The sequence below is a fragment of the Lepidochelys kempii genome, chromosome 7 (assembly GCF_965140265.1).
Source record: "Lepidochelys kempii isolate rLepKem1 chromosome 7, rLepKem1.hap2, whole genome shotgun sequence".
Classification (NCBI taxonomy): domain Eukaryota; kingdom Metazoa; phylum Chordata; order Testudines; family Cheloniidae; genus Lepidochelys; species Lepidochelys kempii.
Window position 1 is genome coordinate 32,067,040 of NC_133262.1, and position 17,786 is coordinate 32,084,825.

Here is a 17,786-nt window from a genome sequence, read left to right on the forward strand (position 1 = left end):
CTTCTCTGGAAACTGGAGCAGCCCCTGGCATAATTGAGACAGCCCCAAGGGCCTAACTTATGGCAGCCTCCTGGGGGTGCCCTATGGGCCGCAGTTCAGCTCAGAATCCATGGAGCACTATGTACTGCGGTCTCACACCTAACACGGCCCCCCTGCCCAATGCCCACAGCCCTAATCCCCCATGACAGGGCTTGCAGGTTCCTCCCCTGGCCAGATATGGAGCTTTTAGAGCCCTTTTTATCCAGCATAAAGGGGCCAGAATGGGGATGAGGATCTCAGCCAGGATAGGTTTTACTTTATGCTATGCCACTATAATTGGTTACACTTATTCAGGACCTGCAGTGGAAGACAAAGTATCAGATGACTAGTACCATCGGCAGGCCACAGAGCTCAAGGCCACTCCGCACAGCCGAGGAGACTGTAGGGAAAGGGTATAAAAATAGTGACTCTTGGCACATCCATAGCACCCTTCATCTCAAACTGCTTTTGAAAACATCAATGAAGCCCTGTATGTCTGTGCAGTCAGTCCTCGTGGAAAAATAGCATCAGGGAGCAGTGAAACAACTTGCCCCAGGGTTGAGCTGCAAATCAATAGCCAAGCCAGGAACAGAACCCAGGAGTCCTATCTCACTCCTCCTTGCTCTAACCATTAGAGCACTGCCTTAGCTAAAGAACAAGACCCCAGCCTGTCAGTGCCAGGAGGCATGGTCAAAGTGAAGCTTGGGAAAAGTTCACACACTGTGTAAATAAATATATATTAAAGATAACTTACAACTTATTTCTGTGCCAAAAAAAAACCAAACCCCTATGTAACATCATGTGGAACTCCTTGCCATAAGATATCCATGAGTCTAAGAGCTTAGCAGGATTTAAAAAAGGATTGGATATTTATATGGATAATGAGACTCTCCAAAGTTACAATAGTAATTTAAAAAACAATGAAGATGGGATTTTATCAATCCTCTTGCATCAGGCCATCAGCCAATCTCGAACAGGGTTAGGAAGGCAGTTTCCTGAGGGGTAGGATCTCTGATCACTATGGGATTTCTTGCATCTTCCTCTGAAGCAGCTGGTGCTGGCTGCTGTCAGAGAATGGACTAGGTCAGGGGCGGGCAAACTTTTTGGCCTGAGGGCTGCATCAGGTTTCTGAAATTGTACGCAGGGCTGGTTAGGGGAGGCTGTGCCTCCCCAAATAGCCAGGCATGGCCCAGCCCCCACCCCCTATCCGACCCCCCCCATTTCTCACCCCCTGACAGCCCCCCTGGGACTCCTGCCCCATCCAACCCCCTCGTTCCCTGACGGCCCCCAGGGATCCCTGCCCCATCCACCTTCCCTGCTCTCGGTCCTCTGTCCGCCCCCGGACTCCCCACCCCTAACTGCCCACCACCACCCCATCCAACCCCTCCTCTCCTTCCTAACTGCCCCCCCGGGACCCCTTCTCCATCCGCCCCCCCCCCGCTCCCTGTCCGCCCCCAGAACCCCTGCCCCTGACTGCCCCCCGCCGCTCCATCCAACCCCTCCTCTCCTTCCTGACTGCCCCCCCCGGGACCCCTACCCCCATTCAACCCCCCTGTTCCCCGCCCTCTGACCGCCCCGACCCCTATCCACACCCCTGCCCACCCCCCAAACTCCCCTGCCCTCTATCCAACCCCCCCCACCCCTGCCCCCTTACCGCGCTGCCTGGAGCACGGACAGCACAGAGCACTGGGTCAGGCCGGGCTCTGCAGTTGCGTTGCCCCAGGAGCTCACAGGCCCGGTGCCCAGAGCACTGCGCCGGCGGCATGGCGAGGTGAGGCTGCAGGGGCGGGGGGACAGCAGAGGAGGCGCTGGGGGGCTAGCCTCCCGGGCCAGGAGCTCAGAGGCCCAGCAGGACAGTCCTGCGGGCCGTAGTTTGCCCACCTCTGGGCTAGGTGGACCCCTAGTCTAATCCAGTTTGGCAATTTCTGTGTTCCCACAGCTTGACAAGGGCAAGGGCACCATAGCAATTTGGGCTTAACTTGTTTCTCATGTCTGCTTTGCTGTTCACCTTTCATGGGGACCAGAAATCGACTTAGTAACCAAGTAGAAAAAGCCAGACGTGGGGCTGCCCATCTTGCCAGCCCGCTCCTTACAAAGCTCTTTCCGTGGTCTCTGCTGGCCCACACTTGCTGCCTCCTCTGCTCCTGCGCCATCTCAGAGGGACAGTTGAAAGACGGCTTCAGTGCAGTGGCAAAGGAGGAGGTGGATGAAGGCGGGCAGCAGGTGGGAAGGAGTGGACAAGCCGATGAGGCTTTTTAAGTCCAAAGAATACTGAATTGGGACTCACTTTCAGAAACAGCTGTGACAGCTGGCAACCAGCCAGGTGCTGTTAGTGCCATTTCCCTCCCCCACACACCCCCAGTGGACACTGGAACGGCATGGTTTAATTCTCCACACACTTCTCTCCCCGCCCAGCCCCCCCGCGTGGTCCTGGGATATTTAAAGTTTTGTGGCATTTGCACAGAGCTAGACTCCATTCCTGCTCCAACGGCCAATCTGCTGTAGGGAGGGGCACAGTGCAGACACACATGCCCCCATGCTGACTCTGGGAGGAGCTGGACTGCAGCTGTCAGGGGGCTTCCCTCATCGAGGGCAGCGCTCATCCCTCCCCGGCTAGAAAAAACACAGGCAGCAGGACTGCTGCTGCCAAACTTACTGGTTAACACAGTTCATTGCAGCGTACTAAAGATCCAGTTGGTATGACTCCAAAGTTTGCATCACTCCAATGCAGCTGCTGTTAAGCCTTCCAAATTCAGAGACTCTCCTCCCATTTTGAGACACACTTAAAAAATGTTCATCGTGGGAGGAACATGGCTTCTTTGTGTTTAACTGATTTGCATCTTTGCACTGTGTATCAATTTAAAAAGTGACTCATGGGTCTGGGAGCAGAGGCAGCGTCCAATACCTGGGAAGAGTGCAGCATCCTCCTGGGGTGGGAACTCTACTGAGCTAGGTTTGCGCCTGTGTTAGGAACATTTCATGTTAATCTTAAGGCACCCCTCTTATGGCCAAAGTTCAGAGCTAAAGTTAATTAGTGCTCGTAAAGCACACTGAGATCCTCAGATGGAAGGCGCCATGTAAGTGCACTGTATTATTATTATATAGCTGACTCCTCCACCCTCCCATCCGCTGCTTTGATGGCCCTAATCTTGCCTTTGACAGAAATACAGCTATGCAGTGGGTGTGATTCAAACAGGCTATAGACTAGACTCTACGGACGGGCTTGCCGCTCACAGGAGTAGCCCATAACCCAAAAGGCCTGGGGTAAAATTTCCAAAGGTGTCTAAATTCATATTCAAATGGGATTTAGGCACTTGGAACCCTAAATCCCACTGACAATGAGACTTGGGCTCTTAGGGTCTAAAGTCACTTAGGCACTTTTGAAAATTTCACTCTTGATCTACATACAGGTTTTGTACATATACACACATATATATATTTTAAACGGATATAGTTATAGCAGTACTGTACCTGGTGTGAATGCAATTATACTGGCATAAAGGTGCCTTATACTGATATAACTATTCCTGAATGGAAGTGGAATAAACTATACTGATCCAAACACCTTTACACCAGTATAACTGGATAAAGCTGTACAACCTCTCGCCACACTGGGGGCAGGAGAGAAGGAAGAGGGGGTTGTACAGCTTTAACTATATTGATCTAGTTTGAGCAGTACAACTTGTGTGCATAGATGATTCCATCTGTCTCAGAGCACTATCCCCTCTGGTTTAAATTAATCCAGATCTAGCCTCCAACCTGCAGTAGTCAGGATAATTCATCCAAAGGTAACAGCGCAGATTTGTACATTTCCAGCCCTAGGTTTCTCTCACAGCCGGCCCACAACATTTTGGCACCTGAGGCGGGGAGCTCAAATGACGCCTCCATGCCCCCTCGCTTGGGCCAAAACTTTGAAAGGTCTCAATTCTGCCTTTTTCCTCTTCTACTCCTCTCATGGTACTGCTCTGCTACCTACCCCAATAAAGGAGAACTAACAACTTAAAATGCCTTGTTCAAAAATTTTAAGTAACACTTAACTTTCAAAGGCCTGAACAGCAAATGTAACTTCTCTTGTCTGCATAGTAAACACTGGCATTTTTATCTGTTTGAATAATCAAAGTGGTGCTTTCCGTGCCTTCTTGGTTGCAGAGATTTGAACTGCGTTGCAAGGCCGACCAACCTCTCCTGTGTCATTGGGGAGCATAGATGTGTTTTTATTAACTTCAGTTTGGAGAAGCTGCATTCTCCACTGGCAACTGTTACAGGAAGTGTTAGAAGTATGTGTGACGGGTTGGATCACAGAAACCCCCTTGGGACTGCCACCTGATGTGACAAGACTACTTCTGCTCCTGCTTTCCTGCCCTGTCAGCTTAGGACTTCAGTGCCCTGCCTAGTTGGAGCCAGACCCACTAGCCTGTTGCAAACCCAGACCCAGGCCTGAACCATGTCCCCTAACAGCTGTAGGCTTAATTGAAAGCAATTTAAGAAATGTTCCTGTCCTTGACACCCAGGTGCCCAACTCCCAATGGGGTCCAAACCCTAAATAAATCCATTTTACCCAATGTGGCTGGAACACTAGATTGGAAGAGCTTGCAACAAAAACAGTATGCAGCATTCTGGGTTTTTGAGTGCATAAGCCATGGCCCCTCCGCTTTGTTGCCAGTAATGTGTTGGATGGAAACTTCTATTTTCATTGTCTTTGAGGAACATGAAGTTTTTAACTTGCTGTGGCCCAAGCAGTACAAGCAAGACCCTCAGGCTACTGCTCAAGTGGGTCCACAGTCCTGGATCATCTAGACTTAAGGAACTGAACTCAGCAGCAGCTGTTTCTTGCGCCTCCACCACACTTTTCTCTGATCTACACTTTTCTTCAGGAATGTGCATGGTTACATCCATTTGAGATGGAGATAACGGATGCTGCAGTAGCTGCCTGATCACCTGCACTCTGACTAACTGGAAGATCAGGCATCTCCTCACCACTCACATCCTCACTGGGGCCAGAAGGCTCACCATGAACATTTGTGTCTATGTATCTTAGGGTTAGCTCCTTTCTGCTTAGACAGAAAAGCTTCCTTTGCTTGCTTTCTTTTTCTGCATGCTGCCCCAGAGGGGCGTTTTCTTCTTTCACTCATGACTGCTGTTCTGTGCCAACTATAGTGACTCTCAACACTCAGTTGAAGCGGACAAATAAGCAGGCTGGTAGCGGGGCCTGAGTGAGGGAAGATATCAGCATCTTAAGGGCCTAACTGGCTCCTACTACTTCAGTTGACTGCCTGTTCTCCTCCAGTGGGTTCAGGGAAGCAGCAGGAAACAGGAAGCTCCCTGGGAAGCTGGTGTTAATCAGGCCAGGCTGCTGGGGGTGCTAGAGAGGTACATAAGAGGCTCCTCCCCCACCCTCTCCCTGCAGCTCCTGCTGCTTTCTGTTATTCCCTCTCACCTTTTTGCCTGCCTGCCAGTTATGTCTCTTGTGCCCTCCTTCCTCCAGCACAGCACTCCACCATCTCTGTGCATCCAGAGCAGAGAGAATACATATGCCCCAGCAGCAGACACAATTTTCTACACTCTGGGTCCTAGTGGCGCCCCCCACAGTCTGGCACCTGAGGCGGCCTCCTCAGTTCGCCTCAAGGTAAGGCCAGCCCTGGTTTCTCTAGCTCAGAAATATTCTCTCTAATCCATTTTTTGTAATTTAAAGCTGGGGAACTTAGAGAACATTACAGAGAAGAGAGAGCCCATGCATACACGCACACATACTGTGCCCAAAGATAAAGCTAAATAGAAACTACAGTAAAGGAAACCAGACACAGAATATCACCATTTCATCTCAGCAAAAGGCAGGACCAGTCTTTCCTTTCTGCCTGTTTTAAAACCTCACGGGGGGAATCATATCTCTGTGGCATTTTTTCCTTCTCTATTATATGTAATGTGCCAACAGTGGCCTGCCTTGAGTTGCAAAAAGGGAGATTGTTGTGGAGTCAGACACATTTTTGCTGGACAAATTGCAGAGAAGGCTTAAAACCACTTGGAAAGCAATTTAGCTTGACCATATCACTAACTCCCTTTTCTCCAGGGGAAATTCAGAGGGTTAGAAGTCAGTGTCAGTCCCAAATAGATCCAATTTCTTTGTAAAAATGGGGCAGTGGCCCTTCATTGGGAAGTTGCAAGAAAAAGAAAGAAAAAAAAGTACAGTTTCCCCTGCTTATTCCCCCCCCCCACCCGCCCTTTTCTCTGAGCTCAGGGAGCTGTGATATTTCACAAAAGTGAGAAAGATGCTGTGTGTCACATTAAATCCAATCTACTGTACTATTTAAAGTTACACCTGGTGATCTGATGGTTTGGACTAGCCCACGAGAAACCAGAGCTTGGGGGAAGAGAAGAACGGGGAGCATGGAGTCTCGCAGGGCTGGGAACAGCTAATAACTGCAGGAATATGCTGCAAAGGAAGCTAGGAATTACTGGGATTTGCACAGCAGGCCTCAAGGCCGCCTATAATGAGGGGGCAGGGGAAAATCATGGAATATTCAAGCCCCTCTGTGCACTGATATGCCAAGTCCCTGCCCAAGACCGAGGTCCTGCATCAAGCTCCATGTGGATGGATCCCTCTGAGAGCACCAGTGAAGTTATTGGGAGCTCCATACAGGAGTCTGCCCAGGAGGATCTCATTGTAGGATTGGGGCATAAAGGAGATGAAATTGTAAGATTTTGGGGGCAAGGACCATTGTTTTGTTCTGTGTTTATACAGTGCATATCACAATCGGATCCTGGTCTGTGACTCCTAGGTACTTGCACAATACAATTTAATTATTTAATTAATTCGTATGGATCTAATCCCCAACATAAGAATACACAGGACAAGGATTCTCTGCTAGAACAGTGATGTCTGAATGTTATATTTGTCCCTTTATCTTATTCTTAGGTTACTTTCAGGCTTCCATTTCTGTAGTATCCGAGTACATCATTAGCTTATTTATCCTACCAACAGCCCTGTGATGGAGGGAAGTGCCATTATCCCCATTTTACTGATGTGAAAACTGAGGCACTCAGAAACTAAGCAATATGGCTATGGTCACATAAGAAGTTCATCACAGAATATGGAAATGAAGACAGGTCTCTTGAATCACAGGCTAACACCCTAACCACTGGGCCATCCTTCCTCAAATGCAGAATTGGAGGGGGGGGCAGGGAGTGGGAGAGTTGGACATACAGATTAAAACATATAATCTCTAAAGGCTTTATGAAAGAAGGAAGCAGGAGATGCTAGTCATGTTTAACAGTCCTTCAGAGATGCACCTGTTCCAGCATTCATGTGAAACCACTAAGCATAAATAAGCAAGCACTTAGGAGCAACATTTCTCCAGCAGCAAGAATCCAGCTTCTGCCCCCAGATTCCGTCCTTCCCGGTCTCTCAACAGCAGCACTAATAATAAGCAAGACCCCCAAATGGAAGCCAGCAGCATCCCTACCAAGGGCTCCCTGGCAGATGTCTGTGCGGGTGGCTCCGTCAACAATGAACTGCGGGTTGGAACACATTTCCTGAAACAAAACATAGTTTGGTTTTTAAAGTTCCAGTGACTGGGATATTGGTTCTTACAATGCTATGCAGTCCAGTTAGGCAAAGCCATCACCTTTGATCTACATTTGTTAACCCTTAAGTATGTGGCCACTCTTTCACAATGGCAGCCCAGTGAACATTTAGGATTATGTGCATGGTAAGTATCCAAAGTCTCTTAATCATCCTGGTTGGAGACAGCTTTTGAAAGAAGGACAAAGACAATTACTGTCGAGCCTAGCACAATGGGGTCCTGTCCTGGTCCATGACTAGGTCTCTTTAGGTGCTGCGTAATACAATAAATAATAATACTTTTATTGTCAATTCTTTCGAGCAGTCCTTTTGTCACATGGTTATACAGTACCTAGTGCTATGGGGCCCTGATTCCCCATGGGGCCTCTGGACAGTACTACAATACAAACAACACACACTCCTCCTCCATGCTGTGTCTCATAATACAAATACATGGGAGTCACTCACGTTTAATAACAGGTGCTCCACAGGTAGAAGGAATACAAAGAAAAACATTTTCACAAAGCATGCAGTCAGTGGAAAATCCCATTGCAAGAGCTCAGAGTTCGCCACTATATGCACTCAGATACTACAGTGGTAAGGCCATATAAATAGATAGGTATGCTGTTTATTGATTTTAAAGAGAGCTGGATGGTTTAAAGCAGTGGTTCTCAAAGCCGGTCCACCGCTTGTTCAGGGAAAGCCCCTGGAGCGCCAGACCGGTTTATTTACCTGCCGCATCCGCAGATTCAGCCAATCGTGGCTCCCACTGGCCACGGTTCACTGCTCCAGGCCAATGGGGGCTGCGGGAAGGGCGGCCGGCATGTCCCTTAGCCCGCACCGCTTCCCACAGCCCACATTGGCCTGGAGCGGTGAACCACGGCCAGTTGGAGCCGCGATCGACTGAACCTGCGGACGCGGCGGGTAAACAAACTGGTCCGGCGCGCCAGGGGCTTTCCCTGAACAAGCGGCAGACTGGCTTTGAGAACCATTGGTTTAAAGACTAGACAGACATGCAGCAGTAAAAACTGCACAATTCACATAGTATATTCCTCTGAAGCACCAGGTATCGGCCTCTGCTACAAGTGGGATTCCAGACTTATCTTACGAATGGTCCAATTTAGTACAGCAAGAAGCTGCATACCAAAGTAGACGGCTGATTGCTCTGATTTGAAACAGCAGGAGCCAGGTTACTAAGCTAGTAGCATTGATCTGATACAACATGGCAAACCCTGGGTTCTAATTAAGCAGTTGCACTCATTAATCGTTGAAATCAGGGTGGATTGCCAGTTAAATCAGCTAAATCAATGGCAGAAACCGGAATAGTTGCCAGTTCTTTGGCTGTAACCACCAGACAACACTGCCTATAAGGGTTTGAAAATTCTACTATTACAGAATTTAGGGAGGCAAACGAAAAACTTTCCTTGTTTCATTGATTGCCCAAAGAAAAAGATTCAGGAGCGATTCTCTACATAGGACACAAACAAATACATCCCATAAGTGGTACGTGGGAGGAATTGATTCTTGCCTCACCGTGGGTCTCTTCCACTTGATTCCATAGGTTTTGGAGGAGTTTGGACCCAATTCTTTGAAGCCCAAGGAGGCGGCTGCAGGAGGGAAGGTGTTATCTCGGAAGAGGGCTCCACTCTGTAAGCATGCATTCCGAAGCTTCTCAAAGTCCTGGCCCAAGTACTTCACTGCATTCTCATGCTGCCCCAGGCCTAGATCCTTAGCCCTCTGCTTCTGGACCTGAGCTGAGACGCCTGTGCAATACACTGGGGTGATGATTTCTTCCGCCATCTTTGGCAACTATTGGACTAGGCAAGCCCCACTGAAATAGAGAAGACAAGAATAAACAGCATACGTGGAGAACTGAACCTCACAACCCCTTACACGGCTTTAGCCAAGGGACCTAATAGCAAAGCATAGCGTGTAACCTGCTGAGCATACATAGCTGTACTAAGTCCTCACTTTCCCAGATGGACCTGCTCTCAGCTGCATGTAGTTCTCACCTACATAGATATCTTCCAACAACACTTAACTTTACATGTGTTTTTCTCTCCCCTGCTGTGTGAATGACCCAGCCGAAACAGAGACAGTTCTCTCATGCTATCTGTAACAACAGTAAGGCCTTATCTATGCTAGCAATCTGTACCAGGAAATGTTTGGTTTCAGAGTAGCAGCCGTGTTAGTCTGTATTCGCAAAAAGAAAAGGAGTACTTGTGGCACCTTAGAGACCAACAAATTTATTTGAGCATAAGGTTTCGTGAGCTACAGCTCACTTCATCGGATGCACTGGTTTGCATAGTTCCACTAAGGCCATATGTACACCTTACAAGCTATAAGATCGCTTGTGTAGCCGCACTATGCCAATAGGAGAGAGCTCTCCTGTTGACATAATAAAACCAGCTCAAGGATCAGTGGGAGAGTGTTTCCCACCAACATAAACACTCATGTGCGCAGCGCTATGCCAACAAAACTTATGTCGCTCAGGGGTGTGTTTTTTCACACTCCTGAGAGACACAAGTTTTGCCGACATAAGTGCTAATGTAGACATGGTCTAACAAAACTATTTAGGCAGAGCTTGTTCACATCTGGCCATTTGTGCCAGTGTCCTGTGTCTACGCAGCATCAAGTTGCATCAGCAAAATTATGTTACACCATGGGTAGTGTGACGGGGCAAGGCCAGATGGCTATAGTAAAGTAGTGAGGAACAGGTATGTTAGCCCCAGGCTAAACAAATCCCTGGTACCATGGTAACCAAATGGCAGTTGCTCCAGGTTAATTAAGACACCTGGGGCCAGTTGAAATCCTTCTAGAAAGCAGTGGTGATAGCTAGGTTGATTGGGACACCTGAAGCCAATCAAGGGCTGGCTAGAACCAGCTAAAAGCCTCCCAGTTAGTCAGTGAGGTGTGCATGTCAGGAGCTGTAGGAGGAAGCCATGCTGTTGGAGGATCTAAGCAGTATAAATCCTTATCAGGTGCAAGAAAGGAGGCCCTGAGGTAACGGTGAAGGAGATATTGAGGGGGGGGGGGCTGCTGGAGGGAAGTGATCCAGGGAATTGTACATGTCCTATTTCCAAAAAGTCAGCTACCAAAGCTGCTACTATTAGGGTCCCTGGGCTGGAGCCTGGAGTAGAGGGTGGGCCTGGGCTTCCCCACTCCACTCCCTGATTAATCACTGAGACTAGGAAACAACAGAGACTGGGTGAGGGAAGGTTGCTTCTCCTCCCCTCCCTTGCTGGCTTATGATGAAAATGGCTCAGTAGGCTGTGACTCTTGTCCAGGGCCAGTGCAAGGATGTTTTGTGCCCTAGGTGAAACTTCCACCTTGCACCCCCCTCTGCCCTGAAGCGCTGCCTCTCCCCTCAGAGAGCCGTGCGGCAACTCCCCACCCCAGCTCACCTCTGCTCCGCCTCCTTCCTGAGCATGCCACTGCCGCTGCTTCTCCCACCTCCCAGGCTTGCGGCGCCAATCAGCTGTTTGGCACACAAGCCTAGGAGGCAGAGAAGCAGAGCAGGGCGGCGTGCTCGGAGGAGGCAGAGCAGAGGTGAGCTGGGGTGAGGAGCGGATCCCCTGTGCGCCAGCCCCGTTACTTGCTGCAGGTGGACCTCCCTGTGCCCCTCTGCCCCAGCTCACCTCTGCTCCACCGCCTCCCTGGAGCGCGCTTTTGGCTGCCCCCAACCACTTGGTGCCCTAGGCGACCACCTAGTTCGCCTAGTGGTTGCACCGGCCCTCCCCTTGCCTCTAGAGAGAGAATGGCTATGTGGAGGGTCACAGTGAGTCTCTGAGTGAGTCTCTAGTGAAATCCACCAGGAAGTGTGGGACCCACTGAGATAAGGACAGAGCTTTGTCACAGTAGACATCCCAGTGTCCTCCATACTACTTTCAGGTTTCAGAGTAACAGCCGTGTTAGTCTGTATTCGCAAAAAGAAAAGGAGTACTTGTGGCACCTTAGAGACTAACCAATTTATTTGAGCATGAGCTTTCGTGAGCTACAGCTCACTTCATCGGATGCATACCGTGGAAACTGCAGCAGACTTTATATACACACAGAGAATATGAAACAATACCTCCTCCCAGCCCACTGTCCTGCTGGTAATAGCTTATCTAAAGTGATCATCAGGTTGGGCCATTTCCAGTACAAATCCAGGTTTTCTCACCCTCCACCCCCCCACACAAATTCACTCTCCTGCTGGTGATAGCCCATCCAAAGTGACAACTCTTTACACAATGTGCATGATAATCAAGTTGGGCCATTTCCTGCACAAATCCAGGTTCTCTCACCCCCCTCCCAAAAACCACACACACAAACTCACTCTCCTGCTGGTAATAGCTCATCCAAACTGACCACTCTCCAAGTTTAAATCCAAGTTAAACTAGAACATCTGGGGGGGGGGGGTAGGAAAAAACAAGGGGAAATAGGCTACCTTGCATAATGACCTAGCCACTCCCAGTCTCTATTTAAGCCTAAATTAATAGTATCCAATTTGCAAATGAATTCCAATTCAGCAGTTTCTCGCTGGAGTCTGGATTTGAAGTTTTTTTGTTTTAAGATAGCGACCTTCATGTCTGTGATTGCGTGACCAGAGAGATTGAAGTGTTCTCCGACTAGTTTATGAATGTTATAATTCTTGACATCTGATTTGTGTCCATTTATTCTTTTACGTAGAGACTGTCCAGTTTGACCAATGTAAATGGCAGAGGGGCATTGCTGGCACATGATGGCATATATCACATTGGCGGATGTGCAGGTGAACGAGCCTCTGATAGTGTGGCTGATGTTATTAGGCCCTGTGATGGTGTCCCCTGAATAGATATGTGGGCACAATTGGCAACGGGCTTTGTTGCAAGGATAAGTTCCTGGGTTAGTGGTTCTGTTGTGTGGTATGTGGTTGTTGGTGAGTATTTGCTTCAGGTTGCGGGGCTGTCTGTAGGCAAGGACTGGCCTGTCTCCCAAGATTTGTGAGAGTGTTTAGGCTTAAATAGAGACTGGGAGTGGCTAAGTCATTATGCAAGGTAGCCTATTTCCCCTTGTTTTTTCCTACCCCCCCCCCCCAGATGTTCTGGTTTAACTTGGATTTAAACTTGGAGAGTGGTCAGTTTGGATGAGCTATTACCAGCAGGAGAGTGAGTTTGTGTGTGTGGTTTTTGGGAGGGGGGTGAGAGAACCTGGATTTGTGCAGGAAATGGCCCAACTTGATTATCATGCACATTGTGTAAAGAGTTGTCACTTTGGATGGGCTATCACCAGCAGGAGAGTGAATTTGTGTGGGGGGGTGGAGGGTGAGAAAACCTGGATTTGTACTGGAAATGGCCCAACCTGATGATCACTTTAGATAAGCTATTACCAGCAGGACAGTGGGCTGGGAGGAGGTATTGTTTCATATTCTCTGTGTATAAATAAAGTCTGCTGCAGTTTCCACGGCATGCATCCGATGAAGTGAGCTGTAGCTCACGAAAGCTCATGTTCAAATAAATTGGTTAGTCTCTAAGGTGCCACAAGTACTCCTTTTCTTTATACTACTTTCAGGCACACTACCTTGTGGGAAGTTGATGCTGTGTATTGTGCAGCGGATGCTGTGTATTCTGGGATGCTTCCATGCATCTCAGGAAATTGTAGGTTGATGGACTCCAAAGAGGAGAGTGATTTTTAAATTGACCATGTGCCTTTGAAAATGCCAGCCTTACTTTGCGGGGGCGGAGCAGAGGGAGCAGAGGCTTTCAATGGGAGTTTGAGAGCCTCAAGACCCTGTGGAATAATGTTCTGAACAGACCCAACAACTGAATGGCTGGCCAGCAGGATTTAGAACACAATGTAAAATGAGGTAATAACCGTTGGATTATACAAACCACTGGAGCCTGCCCATTGCATTGGCAGAATTTCATGAGTTGATTTATTATCACATTTGTTTTTTTATTTCAGCATGGTAACAAATGCAGTGCAATTTCCAAAGTTTCCCCAAGAAGAGACAAAAAGATTGTAGCAGACAAAAAGCTTTACCCTGGGAAGATCTTTAAAGATGGAAGAGGAATATAGCACTCTGGAGTGGCTGAACGTTCTTTGGGTACTTTAGAATTTGTTCACATACAGAATAACCCATCCATATGATTCCAATTAATGTGACAGAGTTTTTCATAGAACTAGCCTGCAAGAAACCTGCCCCCCCGGGGATAAAATAATTGACTGTTATGCTGCCCAACACCACCAAGTCCTGCAGCTGCAGAACTAATTACATGATAAAATACCAGACCTGCAGCATTCACCAGCCACCCAAATAAACAGCAATTCCCACACCCACAACTCGCTCCTTTTCTGGTTACTGGTTGTGAAAAGAATGTGAATCTAGAAGATTCAAGGAAAAAGGAGGGAACAAACAGGAACCACAACCACACAGCTGGCAACCTCCTGTGGACTCAGTCCAAGAGCATGGATCTGAACTCTTGGAAGTCTCTCCAGAACCCAACACTTCCAGGCTGCGGTGTATTTCTATCACACAATTAGCCACTTCCTTTCTCCTAGCTGTCATCTGTTTAGACCAGGGATCGGTGGCCTTTGGCACATGGCCCGCCAGGGAAAGCCGCTGGTGGGCTGGGACCATTTGTTTACCTGCAGGTTCGGCCGATCACGGCTCCCACTGGCCATGATTCGCCATCCCAGGCCAAAGGGGGCTGTGGGAAGGGCGGCCAGCACATCCCTTGGCCCACGCCACTTCCCACAGCCCCCATTGGTCTGGGACGGCGAACTGTGGCCAGTGGGAGCTCCGATCGGCCGAACCAGCAGACGCTGCAGGTAAAGAAACCATCCCTGCCTGCCAGCAGCTTTCCCTGGCGGGCCACGTGCCAACGGTTGCCGATCCCTGGTTTAGACTGGTACGCTTTTTGGGGCAGGGACTGTCTCTCAGTATGTATATTTAGAGCACCCAGCTAGGGTTGCCAATTTTGGTTGGATGTATTCCTGGAGGTTTTATCACATGACAAACTCTAAAGATTAATCTCTAGTTCTTGGAGAATCCAGGACAATCCTGGAGGGTTGGCAACCCTACACCCAGCTCAATGGGGCCCTGACATTAGTTGAAGTCTCTAGGCACTGGTGCAACCTAAACAATAAGGAGGCAGGATTCTGCAAGCACTTCTATTCTTGACGTCATGTTGTGCATTGAGGAACTGCCTGGGAAGAAGTATTAACTCAATTCTATGTTCTTGTTAGGCCTGACCACATTACAGCTAAGCCACGTTCAGCAGAGCCATGATCTAGACTAGCTCTGTTACAGTGTTCAAACCTTCTTCCTTAACATAAGGTATAAAAGTCACATTATGGACCCAGCTGCTGTCAGCCATTTTTAAACCACACTATTCCTCTTAATGCAGTTAAACAGCTGCACAGAGGGGCCTCTCCAATTATACGCTGTTTGTATTATGGTAGCACCTAGGGTTCCAACTGACATCTGGGCCCTACTGTGTTAGACACTTGTAGTAAAAAACTGTCCCTGCTGCAGACTACACAGTTGAAATAAGGAAAACAGGCACAGAGAGGGAAAGGGTGACACATCAAGTCAGATAACTTGACAACACAAAGCAGGTGATGTGCTCGGACCACTGCCTATCTTGCTGACCAAGTGTATTACTGTTTCCTTGTTTCCTGCATCTGTCTGTATCCAGCTGTTGTTTCTTATCTTATAGTTAGATCGCAAGCTCCCAGGGGCAGGGACCATCTTTTTGTTCCGTGTTTGCACAGTACCTAGCACAGTGGAGTCCTGGTTCACAACTGGAGCTCTTAGAAGCTACCACAATACAAATAAATTACAACAGAGGCAGAGGTGGGAATTGATCCCAGGTGTCCTGATTCCACACAAACCATACCACCTCCCCCCATAGACTTCTGAAGCATTTGCATTAATCTTAGAACAGGTCCTTCAAGTAATACCATGCCTGAAGGAAGAGGGATAACTCATGAGTCTCCACAAGAACATCTCTGCTCTCTGAAATAGACTGACACACCTTGCCCCGGGGGAGGTTGGCATAACTCAGGATCAAAATTTGCAAGTGTTTATCAGGAGGAACCAATCAATGGACATAGATGCACCTAAATATGTTCTCAGCTGAACTGAACTCCTCCAAGCCCAGGTGAGATTTATTCACACAAAGTATGTTTGATTGGAAGTGACTCCAAAAATCAGAGCACCAATCTCCCCTCTGGTGCCTTGGAAAGCATTTACATTCAGCTGATAGTTAGAAAGAAGACTACTTGGCTTATATTAATTTTATGGTGGGGGTTGATTGTTGCTTTCTACTGTTGTATTTTTATTACAATAGTGCCCCAATGCCCCAACCATATAAACACATAGCAAGAGGTATTCCCTGCCCCTTACACTAAATAGACTAGAAAGAAATTTAGACAACATACGTTAAACAGAAAGAGGCATTCACTCATTTACATTGGATCTAGGTTATTAAGGGCTTTATATATTAACATCAGACAGATTATCAGTAAGATTTAATCTTTTTTTAATTGCCACAGCTACTAAATATTTCTTATCTGCTGATTTATCATCACTCATTTATTTCATCTAGGCACTCCCAAAATTACTCCTTTCCTTTTGGGGGTGAGCAGTAATTTTGCTAATGTAATGAGCCCTCAGATTTAGTATTGAAAAGGTGAATTTTTAACCCAAGCTGGAAGTCCCCAAGAGCTAGGAAGGTGTGGGGACTAATGACTGAACCCACTTCCCCAGTACAAGAGAACTTTGTTAAACAAATGAACCTTGAGAGCCTCCAGCTGAGTCAAACAAGTTGAGCAGAACAACCCCAGATCCTCCTGAGAATTCATAAAACAGCCTAAAAACATTTACAATTTACATGCTCTATCCTTTAGAGTTATTATTTGTAACATCAACTAAGATTGGAGCCCCATGGTGCCGGGCACTGTCCAGACACACAGCAAGAGGCAGTCCCTTCCTAAGAGAGCTTACAATCTAAATAAGCAAGACAGATAAAGGGCAAAACTATCCCCATTTAATTTTTCTTTAGCTGTAAAGTGATTTCCCCGGGATCATTCAGGGAATCTGTGGCTGATCTGGGAATTGAACCCATATCTCCTGACACCTATCTACAAGACAATCTGTCCTCTCATCCTTCCTCTTTATGGCAAGAACACTCCAGCTCATAGGGTCTCAATCCTTTTAATATTTAATGTAGTTGGGTTCAAATGTCAACTGTTTTCATTGGTACTCTGATACCACCCTGGTGGCTTATTAGAAACACCAACATAGAGAAGAATGCAGGATTCACACTTGGGCCTTGAGAGGCGGGAGCCTCTTGAACTGCTCAACAGCAAATACAGAAATGATGGAGTCACCATCCAGACCCTGGTAACACTGGCTGATGGTGGGTCTTCAGTCAGCGACTGTGGGGAGACTTGGAACAGACACAAAACAAACCCACAGCAGGGCGGAATATAAAATGTCCTGCTTGATATTCAGCTATGCTATGCTAACTGGTGATTGAATCAGGACATAAGCACCATAAAAGAGATGACTGGCCATTTTCAGTGCCTGCAAGGCAAAGGCCTCATCAGTCCTGCTCCTGCCATAATACTGGAGGGTTTGGCTGAGACTTCACCAATTCAGACTGAAAGAGGGATGCAGCACCATTAGCTAAGCCTGTCTCACCACCATGCAGCCCAGACAACAGTACTGCTCAAGAATTCTTTCCTTTTACATTTCTTATCTGACTGACACCAAAACATTCCAAAGGCCTGGAGCAGATTATTGGCAACTAACTTTGGCACACAAAGCTAGAAGAATGGAAGAGACAGTGTCTTCAGTTTGGAGAAGAGAACATCTTCTGGGGTTTTTCAAAGGAGCCAAGGGGAATTAGGTTCCCAAATCCCATTGATTTCAGCACCCAACTCCTTTAGGCTCATTTGACTAGTTCAGCCAGGCGCATTGCTGCCAAACACCAAGCCCATTCGGAGCCACATTACGGTCTCAAAGCACATCCTGCTGCAAGGAACATATATTGCACAGCTGCAATTATGTACAGATGGGACTGGATTTAAGAACAACATCCTGGAACAAAGAAGTGGATGAAAGCTCCATGTCTCTCTATTGGGATCAGTCTCTGAATGAGACAGCCTCTAAAGAGAGATGGTCTAGTAATTAGAGGACAGGCCAGACTGTGCATTACTGACTCTGTTACAGTCTCTCTGC

General features: G+C 47.8%; 1 protein-coding gene across 1 annotated transcript in view; it reads right to left on the reverse strand.

Annotated features, from left to right (window-relative positions):
- Positions 1-17,786, reverse strand: part of CAPN1 (calpain 1) — a 54,289-nt gene that overhangs the window by 34,764 nt on the left and 1,739 nt on the right. The window contains exons 3-4 of the mRNA XM_073351855.1: positions 9,110-9,407; positions 7,479-7,548 (exon numbers count right to left, since the gene is read on the reverse strand). Of these exons, the coding sequence (XP_073207956.1) occupies positions 7,479-7,548; positions 9,110-9,376 (337 nt within the window). The 5' untranslated portion in view covers positions 9,377-9,407. The remainder of the gene's footprint in view (positions 1-7,478; positions 7,549-9,109; positions 9,408-17,786) is intronic.